Source organism: Oncorhynchus kisutch, linkage group LG15, assembly GCF_002021735.2.
Source record: "Oncorhynchus kisutch isolate 150728-3 linkage group LG15, Okis_V2, whole genome shotgun sequence".
Lineage (NCBI taxonomy): Eukaryota > Metazoa > Chordata > Actinopteri > Salmoniformes > Salmonidae > Oncorhynchus > Oncorhynchus kisutch.
The window spans coordinates 24,840,825-24,857,278 of record NC_034188.2 but is presented as its reverse complement, the minus strand read 5'-3'; the positions used below and the strand labels follow the sequence as shown (position 1 = coordinate 24,857,278).

General features: G+C 44.3%; 1 protein-coding gene across 3 annotated transcripts in view; it reads left to right on the top strand.

Annotated features, from left to right (window-relative positions):
- Positions 1–15,386, top strand: part of LOC109878753 (receptor expression-enhancing protein 2-like) — a 33,916-nt gene extending 18,530 nt beyond the window's left edge. For 2 of the 3 annotated variants that reach the window (XM_031789887.1, XM_031789886.1), the window contains exons 6-8: positions 3,846–4,020; positions 7,098–7,273; positions 11,166–15,386. In XM_031789887.1, coding sequence (XP_031645747.1) covers positions 3,846–4,020; positions 7,098–7,273; positions 11,166–11,249 — 435 coding nt within the window. In that variant the 3' untranslated portion in view covers positions 11,250–15,386. The remainder of the gene's footprint in view (positions 1–3,845; positions 4,021–7,097; positions 7,274–11,165) is intronic. The other variant, XM_031789885.1, reaches the window with a different exon arrangement.
- Positions 15,387–16,454: the final 1,068 nt, after the last annotated feature.

Genomic DNA, 16,454 nt, shown 5'->3' with positions numbered 1-16,454 from the left:
AGGGCGCCCAAGAATGTCCAGCAAGCGCCAGGACCGTCTCCTAAAGTTGATTCAGCTGCGGGATCGGGGTACCACCAGTACAGAGCTTGCTCAGGAATGGCAGCAGGCAGGTGTGAGTGCATCTGCAAGCACAGTGAGGCAAAGACTTTTGGAGGATGGCCTGGTGTCAAGAATGGCAGCAAAAAAGCCACTTCTCTCCAGGAATAACATCAGGGACAGGCTGATATCCTGCAAAAGGTACATTGATTGGACTGCTGAGGACTGGGGTAAAGTCCTTTTCTCTGATGAATCCCCTTTCCGATTGTTTGGGGCATCCGGAAAAAAGCTTGTCCGGAGAAGACAAGGTGAGCACATCGGTCCTGAGTCATGCCAACAGTAAAGCATCCTGAGACCATTCATGTGTGGGGTTGCTTCTCAGCCAAGGGAGTGGACTCACTCACAATTTGCCTAAGAACACAGCCATGAATAAAGAATGGTACATCCTCCGAGAGCAACTTCTCCCAACCATCCAGGAACAGTTTGGTGATGAACAATGCCTTTTCCAGCATGATGGAGCACCTTGCCATAAGGCAAAAGTGATAACTAAGTGGCTCGGGGAAAAAACATTGATATTTTGGGTCCATGGACAGGAAACTCCCCAGACCTTAATCCCATTGAGAACTTGTGGTCAATCCTCAAGAGGCGGTGGACAAACAAAAACCCACAAATTCTGACAAACTCCAAGCATTGATTATGCAAGAATGGGCTGCCATCAGTCCGGAAGTTAATTGACAGCATGCCAGGGTGATTTGCAGAGGTCTTGAAAAAGAAGGGTCAACACTGCAAATATTGACTCTTTGCATCAACTTCATGTAATTGTCAATAAAAGCCTTCGACACTTATGAAATGCTTGTAATTATACTTCAGTATTCCATAGTAACATCTGACAAATATCTAAAGATGCTGAAGCAGCAACCTGTGAAAAATCATATTTGTGTCATTCTCAAAATGTTTTGCTACGACTGTAGATCCCCCATCGGGTCGCAACATCATGGATCAGAGCCTTCTGTGGTATGTTGAGGGCAGCTTGCTTTTCTCTCAGTTCTCTTCTTCCAGCTCCACGAGAAGCCTTGGACCAGATGACGGCAGGCCTTGACTGCTGTGTCACCTCTCTGAATTTTCAGATCCTTTTGAGATGGCCAGGTTCAAATGATGGCCAAAGCACCCAAGCCACAGATCTGGGAGCTCTTCAAAAGCCCTGGTCATGTTTGTTGTGTGGTCTGTGGTTATACAGACCAGGTCTTTCTTGTTGATCCCCCACTCTTCCAGCATATTCTCAAAAAACACTGTTGAGCTGAGTGATCTTCTGGGAAGAACTGTGTTTCCAGGCAGTTTGATTCCAGTTGCCAGTGTGGGGTGAGGTAATGGATAGTGAAGCTGATGTAGGGTTGACCACCCCTGCTTTCGCTGGTCCAGAGGTCAGTAGTGGCAGCAAACCATGTGCCAAACTTTTTCCAACATCAGCTTGAACCTGGTTGTACAGGTTTGGGATTTCAGTCTTGGAAAATAATGTTTGTGATGGCACGTTGTAGTAAGGCACCGCAACCTTCATCAGCCTTAGAAAGCCAGGCCTCTCAACATTTTGAGAAGGCACCATGTCATTTGCGATGTGATATGAAAGGGCTGCAGTGAGGTCTTGAGCATTCTTTGATGTGGGTACATAAGCAGCCTGCCTTTTTAAATGCTTACTGGAGTGTCTGTGTCACAACTGTATTATTGGTGTTACTTTATCATTATTATTATACACGCAGTCTATTTGCTGTGATGCATTTGTGTATATGCAATGACCCCATGCCCAATTGACATAAATACAAATGAGTCTTAAGAAGACAGTGATAGTAATTGTAATGAGCTCAACAATTGACATAAATACAAGAGTCTTTTATAGGAGTCTCTAGTGTTTCTCCTGTTGGAACACTTTTACAACCAAGTCGACAACTGCCGGATTTTAAATGAACAAAATATGTTGTTTGGCTGACTAAACTACCTAACTAAACTACGTAACTAAACTACGTAACGTGTTATCGTGTGCAATGGGTGAATAGAGTCTGCAGAGACATACAGCAGCAGCAACGTGTAGTGTTTTTACAAGCGTAGGTAACACTGAAAGCTTCAGTTTACATTATTCACAAGCTGATAGCAAGTTAGACAGACAAACCATGACATTTTCCCCCATTCCGAAGTTCCCACATCACGCATTGAGCTAAAAGTTAACTTGAGAAATTTACCAAACCCATTGGATTGGGTGCGTAACCTGATTAGGGCGTAAACCCATGGTACTCAAAATGGCAGAAGTCACATTTGTAGTATGGTAATTCATCTTAACAGAACATGCAACGCGATGATCTTCTTACCAAATTCCAATGCGCACTTTGAAGATGTTAGAATAACTGTCCATTTGACTTTTCCTCAGCCAAGTAACAAACATCACAATCACTAGCCTATGCCAATCTACGATCCTCCATAGTAGAAACGTTGACCTATTCTGTTACTAATCTTGTCGATCTGTGTGAGAAAGAAATGGCCTGTTCCAAACACTCTGGGACAGTTGTGGGATGATGGATCCCAAAGTCATACAACCAGTATGTCTAGGCTACATAAAAATACATTAAATTGAAAAAGCTATGAGGCTGATGCAACCGATCAGAATGTTTAGCTTAAAACTAGTATTTCTTCGCATTATAAGCGCAGCAATGCGGCCAAGGCAGTAGGCTACACGCAAATGTTCATTCCATAATGCAATTAGTGGGAAAACACAGTGCAGTTTCATGTGACAGAGATGAATATAGCTGTTAGAAATGTAGAAAGAGGGGAGATCTAAAGATGCAGCTAGCATGGGTTGCTAATATGACTAGGATACAAGTTTGGCTACTGGACAAAGAAAGTTTATTTGAAAACCAATAGAACATGAGGGAGTTTACTGGTTTCAATGGTATATGGAAGTCTTCATAAAATAATTTAGGATATTCTACTTTGAAGCAAGGTAAGACATGCCTCATAGTATGAAGTAAAATGTTCAGCTTTCAAATAATTATGTGTATGTTTTCAAAATGCATACTGCCTCCAGCTCATTGCTAAGTAGTGTGTGTGATGCGCTGAAGCCTGCCTACCATTGTCATTGCACTTGAATGGCGAATGGGAAGCGTGCTTCATTCAATTACCAGTTGAGAAATAAAAAAAATAGTACTTTTTAATCATGGCCATTAACACAAGATTGAATTTAGAAATGTTGTGCAATGATTGGGATTATAAAAGCACATTTCACTCCAGCAGCAACAAACAAGCTGTTTGAGGAGCTGGACAGATTTTCCTCTCAAATAAAGGCTCTGTATCTGTATACTGTGCGTGTGTGATGATAAATTAGAAAAATACACATGCAGCAATTTAATGCCACATAATGATGCAAATCAACCGAATAGACAAGCAGAACCAGTCAGATGTATTTCCATCAATGAATAGGCAAAAAAGTGTTATTTTGCAATGGGATTTCTTTTCTTCTCCCGGACGATTTTTTAAAAAATTAGCTGGCGCCAATTAGAATTTTTCTATATTTTTGTATTTTTAATTTAACCTTTATTTAACTAGGCAAGTCAGTTAAGAATTATTATTTACAATGATGGCCTACAGTGGGTTACTGTAGTGGGTTAACTGCCTTGTTCAGGGGCAGAACGACAGATTTTTACCTTGTCAGCTCGAGGGTTCCTGCCGCCCCAAAAGCCGGCCATTACCAGCTAACGGAAGCCCTGGTCTGTATATGCGTACATCTATACCCCATAGTGTTTGAGGGGTGTGTGTGTTGTGTGCAGGGCCAGGGTGTGCTGTCGGACAAGCTGCGTAGTTTCAGCATGCAGGACCTGACTCTGATCAACGATGGGGAGGAGATGGGCCTGCACTCCTCTGACCCCCGCATGAGGAGAGATGCCTTGGATGACATGGCTACTGGAGCCAACACGCTGCCCCGCGCCAAGACCACACGCCAGAGTAGGTACCATGCACTGGTAAAAAATGGCTGCTGTACAGAACTCATCCTTAGCTCGTTGACTTCTCAAACACAGCAGGAAACCGTTTATAACATATCTGATGGCAAACATTTAGTAGTGAATTGCATACAAGTGTATCATCACCTCATGTGCGCCGCACAACAGACTCGCTGATTGATATAGAAACACTATGGACTCACCAGCTCCCTCTTTCTGCTGTTGTGCTATTTACAAACCTACACATGACCTGCTCAACTGTTCTGGGGAACAGTAAGCTTCATAACGTGACAGGTGAAATGAAGAACGCAATCTGCTTTATCTCCTAACGTATTGCATCAGCTGACTGCAGGTATTTACTTAAGTTACTACAAATATTCAAGAGAACTGCTCTCCCCTGTCAGATCAGTGGTCACAATGTCAGGAAACAGGAAATGACAGCCATTTTAGTCATGGCATTACAGTATGCTGACTTGTCTGTGTACTATGTGCTCATTGTCTAATAGCTCTTATTGGTACAGGGTGGGGGGAGGGAGGGGTCATGTGCTTTAAAGCACTGCAGGGTGCCAGGGAGGAAACTTTCCAGAGGTGGGGGGGACCGTGTGATGTCAGTGGGGAGGAGGGGGGTCTTTGTCTGACTGAATAGCTCAGTCTTTCTGTCTCGGTGAGGTTGGCAGTCTGTAACTACAGGGGGAAAAACTGAGGGAGGAAAGTAGAGAAAGGATGGAGAAAGGGAATAAATTGAGTTAAGGGGCACTGTGGGATGAAAGCCAGGAAAGGGGAAAACTGGTGTAGCAGAGAGACAGACTGATAGTCAGTCTGAAAAAGAGACGGAACAGGAAATAAAACAAGGGAGACATTCATGTGGTTGAAGAGCAGGCTCCTGTTAGTAGCTGTAGGACTGGTGCCTGTTCCTTCACTCTTGTTCAACAACCCTGGGAGAATGTTGCATTTCCTTTATTCCTTACGTCCTCTCTCCTCACCTCCTCAGAACCACTGGATGAGAAGATCAGAGTTCACTCCCCTTTGACCTTCTCATCCAATAGGTTCTGAGAAAGAGGGTAAGGAGATGGGTTGCGTTGGAGCGATTGAGTTTCTCCCCATGTGTCTGATAGGAGAACCTAGAAACCTGACCCACTAGTGGGAATGTGATTTCACTCATTATGACAGCCCACAATCCCTCTCCTTATGACAGCCCACAATCCCTCTCCTAAAGACAGCCCACAATCCCTCTCCTAAAGACAGCCCACAACCCCTCTCCATTATGACAGCCCACAATCCCTCTCCATTATGACAGCCCACAATCCCTCTCCATTATGACAGCCCACAATCCCTCTCCATTATGACAGCCCACAATCCCTTTTCATTATGACAGCCCACAATCCCTTTTCATTATGACAGCCCACAATCCCTCTCCTTATGACAGCCCACAATCCCTCTCCTAAAGACAGCCCACAATCCCTCTCCATTATGACAGCCCACAATCCCTCTCCATTATGACAGCCCACAATCCCTCTCCATTATGACAGCCCACAATCCCTTTTCATTATGACAGCCCACAATCCCTTTTCATTATGACAGCCCACAATCCCCTTTCATTATGACAGCCCACAATCCCTTTTCATTATGACAGCCCACAATCCCTTTTCATTATGACAGCCCACAATCCCTTTTCATTATGACAGCCCACAATCCCTTTTCATTATGACAGCCCACAATCCCTTTTCATTATGACAGCCCACAATCCCTTTTCATTATGACAGCCCACAATCCCTTTTCATTATGACAGCCCACAATCCCTTTTCATTATGACAGCCCACAATCCCTTTTCATTATGACAGCCCACAATCCCTTTTCATTATGACAGCCCACAATCCCTTTTCATTATGACAGCCCACAATCCCTTTTCATTATGACAGCCCACAATCCCTCTTCATTATGACAGCCCACAATCCCTCTCCATTATGACAGCCCACAATCCCTCTCCATTATGACAGCCCACAATCCCTCTCCATTATGACAGCCCACAATCCCTCTCCATTATGACAGCCCACAATCCCTCTCCATTATGACAGCCCACAATCCCTCTCCATTATGACAGCCCACAATCCCTCTCCATTATGACAGCCCACAATCCCTTTTCATTATGACAGCCCACAATCCCTTTTCATTATGACAGCCCACAATCCCTTTTCACTATGACAGCCCACAATCCCTTTTCACTATGACAGCCCACAATCCCTTTTCATTATGACAGCCCACAATCCCTTTTCATTATGACAGCCCACAATCCCTCTCCATTATGACAGCCCACAATCCCTCTCCATTATGACAGCCCACAATCCCTTTTCATTATGACAGCCCACAATCCCTTTTCATTATGACAGCCCACAATCCCTTTTCATTATGACAGCCCACAATCCCTTTTCATTATGACAGCCCACAATCCCTTTTCATTATGACAGCCCACAATCCCTTTTCATTATGACAGCCCACAATCCCTCTTCACTATGACAGCCCACAATCCCTCTCCATTATGACAGCCCACAATCCCTCTCCATTATGACAGCCCACAATCCCTCTCCTAAAGACAGCCCACAATCCCTCTCCTAAAGACAGCCCACAATCGCTTTTCATTATGACAGCCCACAATCCCTTTTCATTATGACAGCCCACAATCCCTCTCCTTATGACAGCCCACAATCCCTCTCCTTATGACAGCCCACAATCCCTCTCCTTATGACAGCCCACAATCCCTTTTCATTATGACAGCCCACAATCCCTTTTCATTATGACAGCCCACAATCCCTCTCCTAAAGACAGCCCACAATCCCTCTCCTAAAGACAGCCCACAATCCCTCTCCTTATGACAGCCCACAATCCATTTTCATTATGACAGTCCACAATCCCTTTTCATTATGACAGCCCACAATCCCTTTTCATTATGACAGTCCACAATCCCTTTTCATTATGACAGCCCACAATCCCTCTCCTAAAGACAGCCCACAATCCCTCTCCTAAAGACAGCTCACAATCCCTTTTCATTATGACAGCCTACAATCCCTATTTCCAATCCCACAGCTCGTTCCTCATCTGCGGCTCCTCATCTTGACGAATCATCGCAACACAGCTCGGACCAATCAGACACCAGGAGCATCACCACAGAGCATTCTGATGAGGACATTGTGGAGAAGGTCCCTGTGAAACGCACGCCCAGCGTCAAGGCAAACAAGAAACCCTCCACCGCCAAGACCGAGGTACGGGCACACATGCACAGTCTTGTATAACTAACCTTGTAGGGACACAGGATTTTGAATGGTACTGAACTCTGTTTTCCCTAACCCAATGTAAATGGCGCAGACAGAGAGGGCTACCTTGCTTCTAGTCCTAAGGAAACTTTGCAGTATTTTATTTTTTTAATGTATTTCTTACATTGTTAGCCCAGAAAATCTTAAGTGTTATTACATACAGCCGGGAAAAACTATTGGATATCAGAGCGACGTCAACTTACCAGCACTTCGACCAGGAATATGACTTTCCCGAAGCGGACCCTTCCTTCGCACCCCCTAGGGCATTTGAACTGATCCCAGAGGCCGACCCAAAACAATGCCACTGGAGAAGAGGGAGTCGGAGTCTCGTCAGACTTAGGAGGTGCATACACCGCTTCCGAGTATATTACTCACTAATGCCCAGTCCCTAGATAACAAAGTTGACGAGGTCAGGGCAAGGATTGCTTTTCAGATAGATGTCAGGGATTGTGTCAAACTCTGTTTCATGGAAACTTGGCTCTCTTGGGATATGCTTTTGGAATCGGTACAGCCACCTGGATTCTCAGTGTATTGCGCCCAACAGGAATAAACATCTCTCCTGGAAGGAGAAGGGCGGAGGAGGAAAGTTTGTTGATTAATGAGTCATGGTGTAATTGTAACAACATACCGTAACGGAAGTCCTTTTGTTCACCTGACCTAGAATTCCTCACAATCAGATACCGACTGTATTATCTCCCAAGAGAATTCTCTTTGGTTATTGTCACAGCCATGTATATCCCCCCTCAAGCCGATACCACGACTGCCTTCAAGGACTTTATGCAAACTGACACCATATATCCTGAGGCTGCATTTATTGTAAGTGAGGGTTTTAACAAAGCAAATTGAGGAAAAGGTTACCTAAATTCTATGAGCATATTGACTGTAGCACCCGCACTGGAAAAAATACTGGACCGTTGTTACTCAAACTTCTGGGATGCTGGGATAACTTCTGGGATATGTTCCGGGTAGCCTCTAAGAACAACATACACAAATACACTGATAGGGTGACTGAGTTTATTAGGAAGTGTATAGGAAATGTTGTACCCACTGTGACTATTAAAACCTACCCTAACCAGAAACCGTGGATAGATGGTAGCATTCGTGTGAAACTGAAAGCACGAACCACCCCATTTAACCATGGCAAGGTGACGGGGGAAGAAAACAGAGTAGTCGTTCCCTCCGTAAGGCAATCGCAGGCAAAATGTCAATATCGAGACAAAGTGGAGTCGCAATTCAATGGCTCAGACATGAGGAGTATGTGGCAGGGTTTACAGACAATCACTGACTCCAAAAGGAAAACAGCCACGTCGAGGACACAGACGTCTTGCTGCCAGACAAGCTAAAAACATTCTTTGCCCACTTTGAGGATAACGCAGTGCCACCAACGCGACCAGCTACCAAGTTCTCCTCTGGCTGACTTGAGTAAGACATTTAAATGTGTTAACCCTCGCAAGGCTGCCTGCCCAGATGGCATCCCTAGCCGGGTCCTCAGAGCATACTCCGACCAGCTGGCTGGAGTGTTTATGGACATATTCAATCTCTCTGTATCCCAGTCTGTTGTCCCCACATGCTTCAAGATGTCCACCATTGTTCCTGTACCCAAGAAAGCTATGGTAACTGAATTAAATTACCTTAGCCTTCGTAGCACTCACTTCCGTCATCATGAGGTGCTTTGAGAGTCAAGGATCATATCACCTGTCACCCTAGACCCACTTCAATTTGCTTACCGCCCCAATAGGTCCACAGACGATGCAATCGCCATCATACTGCACATTGCCCTGTCCCACTAGTCAAGAGGAATACCTATGTAAGAATGCTGTTCATTGACTACAGCTCAGTATTCTGCACCATAGTAACCTCCAAGCTCATCATCAAGCTTGAGGGCCTGGGTCTCAACCCCGCCCTGTACAACTGGGTCCTGGACTTCCTGACGGGCCACCCCCAGGTGGTGAAGGAAGGAAACAACATCTCCGCTTTGCTGATCCTCAACACTGGGGCCCCACAAGGTTGCGTGCTCAGCTCCCTCCTATACTCCCTGTTTACCCATGACTGCATGACCATGCACGCCTCCAACTCAATCATCATGTTTGCAGACAACACAGCAGTACTAGGCTTGATTACCAACAATGACGAGACAGCCTACAGGGAGGGGGGGAGGGCTCTAGGAGTGGGGTGTCAGGAAAATAACCTCACTCAACGTCAACAAAACAAAGGAGATGATCGTGGACTTCAGGAAACAGCAGAGGGAGCAACCCCCTATCAACATCGAAGGGACAGCAGTGGAGAAGGTGGAAAGTTTCTAAGTTCCTCAACGTACTCGTCACGGACAAACTGAATGCAGAAGGACTGTTTAACAGTACATCAGACTGTTAAACAGCCATCACTAGCAGAGGCTGCTGCCTATATACAGAACACTAGTCACTTTAATAATGCCACTTTAACAATGTTTACATATCTTGTATTACTCATCTCATATGTATATAGTGTATTCTATAATATCAGTTGCATCGTAGCCGATGCCGCTCTGACATTACTCATCCATATATTTATACGTTCTTATTCCTTTACTTAGATGGTTGTATTAGGTATTTGTTGTGGAATTGTTAGATATTAATTGTTAGATATTGCAACATTGTCGGAACTAGAAGCACAAGCATTTTGCTACACTCACAATAACATTTGCTAACCATGTGTACGTGACCAATAAAATACCATAACCCAACCTTAGCCCCAAAACCTAAACCTACCCTAAACCTAGCTCCTAAACCTAATTCTAACCTTAACCCTAAACTCCCTAGAAATAGCATTTGACCTTGTGGGGACTTAGAAAATGTCCCCAGTTGCTCAAATGTTTTGTTTGTTCATTATTCCTGTGGGGACTTTTGGTCTTCACAAGTATATTTAAACACATACACACAATGGAGTTGGACTAGGGCTAATGCATTCTGATAGGAGAGTGACTGCTTCTTCTACGCTAAGGAGGTGAGTCAGAATATATATAATTGTAAGTGCACAGAGTGTGTGTGCCAGTATTGTGTGAATGTGTCTAATATTTACATCAAAAAAGGACACACACCACTATGTCTAGGAGTAACAACACTAACTCACGGTAGAAAAGGAAGGTAATGCAGTCTCATCCCCCTCTAACTTCTACTGTGTCTAAATATGCAGGGTGGATGGGTGCAAGTCACACACCCACAGTTTGACTGTATAATCCTCCTCCAATAGAAATACTGTAATATATTATCTCAATGAATATCCGCTCATCACTCACGCCTTCTCCAGCAGCTGTGTAGGAGCTGTGCTGTACACCATTCCAGGATCAGCTTACACTCCCTCAGTCCTTATCTTATCCATAGAGGGAGATGCTAAACTGACCTTACATCAGTCTGTAAGGGCAACCTCATCTACCCCAGCACAGACCGCCTCATCTACTCCAGTACAGACATGCCTGTGGTATTTAAAGCAGTCTACATCAGATGTGCTCCCATGGAAGAGATGCTGTCATAGAAGCATGTTGATGTACACATTATGTAACAGTCTACACAGGGTTATATATGGCTCACTAATATGGGCCTGCTGTCTGTAGCATCAGTAATGAGTTATGTACACTGTACCTGAAGATTTGTGTGTGCACGCCATGGACTAATTCGGGAATGCAGTGTGTAGGTTGTGAAACGACTCGTTTGACTGAGAAGTCTACCCACGTAGGACACAATAAGCCCCTGTCTGTTATTTCCTGAACATCTCTCTCTCTCCTTTTTAGATTCTACTTCTCTCATTTCCTCTGGTGTCAACTCACTTTTCCCCATCTCTCTTCCCCCTCTCTTCCTCCTGTCAGACTACGACTAAGACGGTGAAAAAGACACCAAAGAAGAAGACAACCACCACAGCTACAGCCAGCAACAACGCTGAGTCACCATGATATCTGTATCTACTGACCCCATCTCCACCCTACTGCACACCACTACAACCATGTAACAGGCCCTCTCTGTCTCCAGTCCCCCCCCCCCCCCACACACACACACACACACACACACACAGACCTCTGGAGTGTCACCCTCGCTGGTTAAGCGCAGCTCGCAGGTTTAGTTCTACTGTAGATGGCCAGCAGGCTTAGTTCTATTGTAGATGGCCAGCGGGTTTAGTTCTATTGTAGATGGCCAGCGGGCTTAGTTCTACTGTAGATGGCCAGCGGGCTTAGTTCTACTGTAGATGGCCAGCGGGTTTAGTTCTACTGTAGATGGCCAGCGGGTTTAGTTCTACTGTAGATGGCCAGCGGGTTTAGTTCTACTGTAGATGGCCAGCGGGTTTAGTTCTACTGTAGATGGCCAGCGGGTTTAGTTCTACTGTAGATGGCCAGCGGGTTTAGTTCTACTGTAGATGGCCAGCGGGTTTAGTTCTACTGTTGATGGCCAGCGGGTTTAGTTCTACTGTTGATGGCCAGCGGGTTTAGTTCTACTGTTGATGGCCAGATTAATGTCAACAACACTTGTTTTATTTAGCCTGCTGCTTACATTCTAGGTTTTATAGTCATTAACCTCAGTGTGTGTGTGTTTCAGTGATGGCCTGTTGGCCTGAAAAATAGTTGCTTCCTTCCTCCTGTACAGTTAATAACCCTCTGTGTTGGGGCCCTCCCAGGCCATCCAAGGCCCCACACTGGATTGACTTGACATAATCCTCTTGGCCCCCTTGGGAGCATAGGGCATCTACCATGGCTCTCCATCTCCCTCACTATGCTAGGGCATCCATCACGGCTCTCCATCTCCCTCACTATGCTAGAGCATCTACCATGGCTCTCCACCTCCCTCACTATGCTAGGGCATCCATCACGGCTCTCCATCTCCCTCACTATGCTAGAGCATCTACCATGGCTCTCCATCTCCCTCACTATGCTAGGGCATCCATCACGGCTCTCCATCTCCCTCACTATGCTAGAGCATCTACCATGGCTCTCCATCTCCCTCACTATGCTAGAGCATCCATCACGGCTCTCCACCTCCCTCGCTATGCTAGGGCATCCATCACGGCTCTCCACCTCCCTCGCTATGCTAGGGCTTTGCTGCTTAACAGGAGATCCCCACTAGTTTACTGGAGATGCATTCTCTATGAACTTACATTCCAGTCAGAGAATGGTAACTCTATTGGAGGGTAGCTGGGGGCTGCCATGAATGGAAAGGTAGACTAGTGGACTAGGCATGTGTGAAGGAGAGATAAGGGAGGGAAGAGAGTAGAGAGGGATGGGCGCCAAAGGATCAGTGTTGTTGTCCTGGCCTAACTGGCCTCTACTCAACATGTCCTTACTACAGAGACTACAGTCTCACCATTGGTTGTAGCAGTAGTTCACAGAGCAGGTCTCTGTCCTTTTTGGGCAGTCTGTCTGACTACATAGACGGGGTCGTGTGATCTCTGGAAGGCAGAGGACATTCTGGGAGTACTTGTCTCTAACAGTGTTAAGCCGATGCCATGGTTACCCATATCATTCACTCTACTGTAATGGAACAGTAGACTGATGAACACTTGGTCACGCTCCCACAGAGAGATGAAGAGATCTGTTTGTTCTTTCTCTCCTCTCCTCCCTCCCTCTGTTCTCTCTCTTTCTCTCCTCTCCCTCTGGACAGCTCTACCCTCTCACTCCGTTCAGCTCAGAACGGTCCCAGGGAAAGACACACAGCTTCAGGCATCATTACCTTTTCTGTTTGACTGTGTGTGTGTACGATGTGCATGTGTGTGTTTTTGGAACATGACCAAGCTTCTGATTTTCCCCTCTCTGTTTTCCCAACTGCATAGAGACACAATGACAGAGTTCTCTGACCACTTATAACATAACCATCCACAAGGTCTTGCACTGCAGCTCATAGCATAGCTAAACAGTACAGACAACCAACAGTTAATTTCACTTTGTTAGACTTGTGCTTAGGGTTATTTTTGTTTACTCTAAATTGACTGGCTTATAGGATGTAAGAGTGGCTTCGTGGTCACCAAGCTAATGTTAATGCTCTGTTGATACCAGGCTACATTATGGATCACCACTATGGATCCCTGTCTTGTTTCAATGTGTTTATATTATCAGAGCTGGCTGTGTCAGGGTGGTGTAGTGCCCTATTAGGAAGACCTTCAGGTGAACCTGGCTTAGCTAAGTCTGGGTCTTACCTGGGTCAGGTCATCCCAGTCTGACTAGGCACATTTCTGAGGGATCTACTCCTATTGTATAATGTATGACTGTCAAACTAGGAATTGTATAATGTATGACTGTCACTTCACAGTATTTTGTCCAGTGTTTTCACTTCTATTCCTGAATGGGTTAGCTATCCATGATTGACCTCTACTTCTGGGACCATATCCACAAAGCGTATCGGAGTAGGAGTGCTGATCTGGGATCAGGAAACCACCTTTCCATAGGATCTTATCAATTATGGTCTGAAAGGCCAAACTGATCTGAGATCAGCCCTTGACTCTGAGACGCTCTATGTATACATGCCCAGATCTGTGTTATTCTAGGGTCTGGATCATATCATTGTTTCTCTGAACCATAAGGAGAGCAGCTCTGCTAGCATATCCTCTTAATGTGTCATCTCTGACTGTAGCCTCCTCAAACATGGTGAAAACTGTCTTACCCTATTAGATAGGATGCTGTGGACAATTACATTACATCTTAGTTGGATAAGTAATGCTGTCTCCCAATAGGGCCTAAAACTGTTGAAGGGATGTGCTCTGCTAGTGTTTTACTTCAGAAAGACAGACATTCATCCATCAATAGCATACTGGTTAGGCAGGCAGGGTACTTAGACTCTGTCAAGGCACCTAATCATTGCCCCTTAGATTTCTGACAAGGCAATAGTTTCTATCTTCAGACACTTCTTGTCAATCTGCCTAGGTACTGCTGGTACTCCAGTAGGTTGCAAAGGATTGCATGGATTTAGCTAAAAACGTGATAAGAACTCCACCTAGCTTCCTTGTAGGGTACATTGAGTTTCCACCATGTGCTTCTCTCAAATCTAGTGTGTGTCTTGGGTTGGAACCTAAGGGGTTGATTGTGGATTGGGTGTGTGCTAAGGGGTTGTTTTTTATGTGACATGCCCTTGCTTTCGGCAGGGTTTATTTTGGAGTGCTCTGTAATTGAATGCATGAGACTACTGCATTTGTGTGTTGTCGTTGTCTGAATTGTGACACTGATTTGAACCAGTAGGGGGGGACATAACCCACACAACCGTTTTAAAACTACTGAAGTGACTGCAAGCGGTACTTCCATGTACACACTGTATGTACGTAGTCATTCTCTGGCTGTATGAGTTTGCTTGCCTTATCACTCTGTTCTAGAATACAGGTTTGTTTTTTCCTGCTTTTTAAAACTAGATTTCGTTTTTTCTTTCTTTGGAATTGAATCTGAAATCTTATTAGACATCATATTGCATTTCCTTAAGAGGCACCTCAGCCCCTCTGTAAGGCCTTATGCTGTGAAGAGTGCTACTTGTGTTTTTAATCTCTTCTGAATTTCTCCTATCTCAACGAGAGGCATTTTAATTGGTCAGTGATAGCCAAATAACAATAACACTTCCTTGTCCCAGTCCTGCAGGACATTGCTCAGTAGAGAAGGGGAATTCCTCTGACATTGTGTGTTTGGTAACTACCTAACTGAAGTCATGTTGTCCCAACCCGTCTGTTCTTCCCTTACTATCAGGCTGGTTACCTTCTCCACGGCAACATGGCAATTCCTTTTTTCTATTCTGTTTTGCTACAGTTTGCACAGAAGAAAAGATGGCACACACTGGAAACACATTCTTGCTGTCATGGCAACACTACTTGACATTATTTTAACCAGTGTTCATATTATTTTGTAATATTTGTTTATTTATTGCTGTGTGTTTGGTATCAGTGTTATTGTGTACAGGAACTCTCATTGTGAGAGAATATTCTACATTAATATATTTTGTGCCAATTATCAATACTCCACTGTTATAAAGGACATGATGTTTCTGTGCTGAGATAATGGTATTTAACATGGACTGAATGACAGTCATATACCAATAACTACACTACTAATAAAGAAAAGACATCTTTATTATGCGTTTTCAATGATGTATTACCTTATTGCCAACTACTAACTAGGAATTCAGTCAAATTCTATTCTAGGCCCAATGCAGCTGTTTAATTTCAATAGATTTTCAAATAATTTCTTGGTAACAATGAAGTACATGCCGAAGTGTAATAGTTTCTTTACAATTGTCAAAAAGAAACAGCTTTTTAGCAAACTATTTCTAGAACTTCCCTTGACAGTTACTGAAGCTTGACTGCTCCTTTCTACAGTCGTGGCCAAAATTTGAGAATGACATAAATATTCATTTTCAAAGTCTGCTGCCTCAGTTTGTATGATGGCAATTTGCATATACTCCAGAATGTTCCGAAGAGTGATCAGATGAATTGCAAAGTCCCTCTTTGCCATGCAAATGAACTGAATCCCCTTAAAGCTTTTCCAATGCATTTCAGCCCTGCCACAAAAGGACCAGCTGACATGTCAGTGATTCTTTCGTGAACACAGGTGTGAGTGTTGACAAGGCTGGAGATCACTTTGTCATGCTTATTTGAGTTTGAATAACAAACTGAAAGCTTCAAAAGGAGGGTGGTGCTTGGAATCATTGTTATTTTGGGTCCATGGCCAGGATACTCCCCCGACCTTAACTCCATTGAGAACTTGTGGACAAATAAAACCCCACAAATTCTGACAAACTCCAAGCATTGATTATGCAACAATGGACTGACATCAGTCAGGATGTGGCCCAGAAATTAATTGACAGCATGACAGGGCGGATTGCAGAGGTCTTGAAAAAGAAGGGTCAACACTGCAAATAGACTCTTTTGCATCAACTTCATGTAATTGTCAATAAAAGCCTTTGACACTTATGAAATACTTGTCATTATACTTCAGTATTCCAGAGTATTGACAAATATCTAAAGACACTGAGGCAGCAGACTTTGAAAATTAATATTTGTGTCATTCAACTTTTGGCCATTGACTGTACTTGAAAAAATGGCATTGATACATAACTATTTTTTTTGCTCCCCCACCAGCCCCGCTTTGGAGGACCAATTTTATTTATAAATCAATACAAGTGATAGAAATGACATTCTA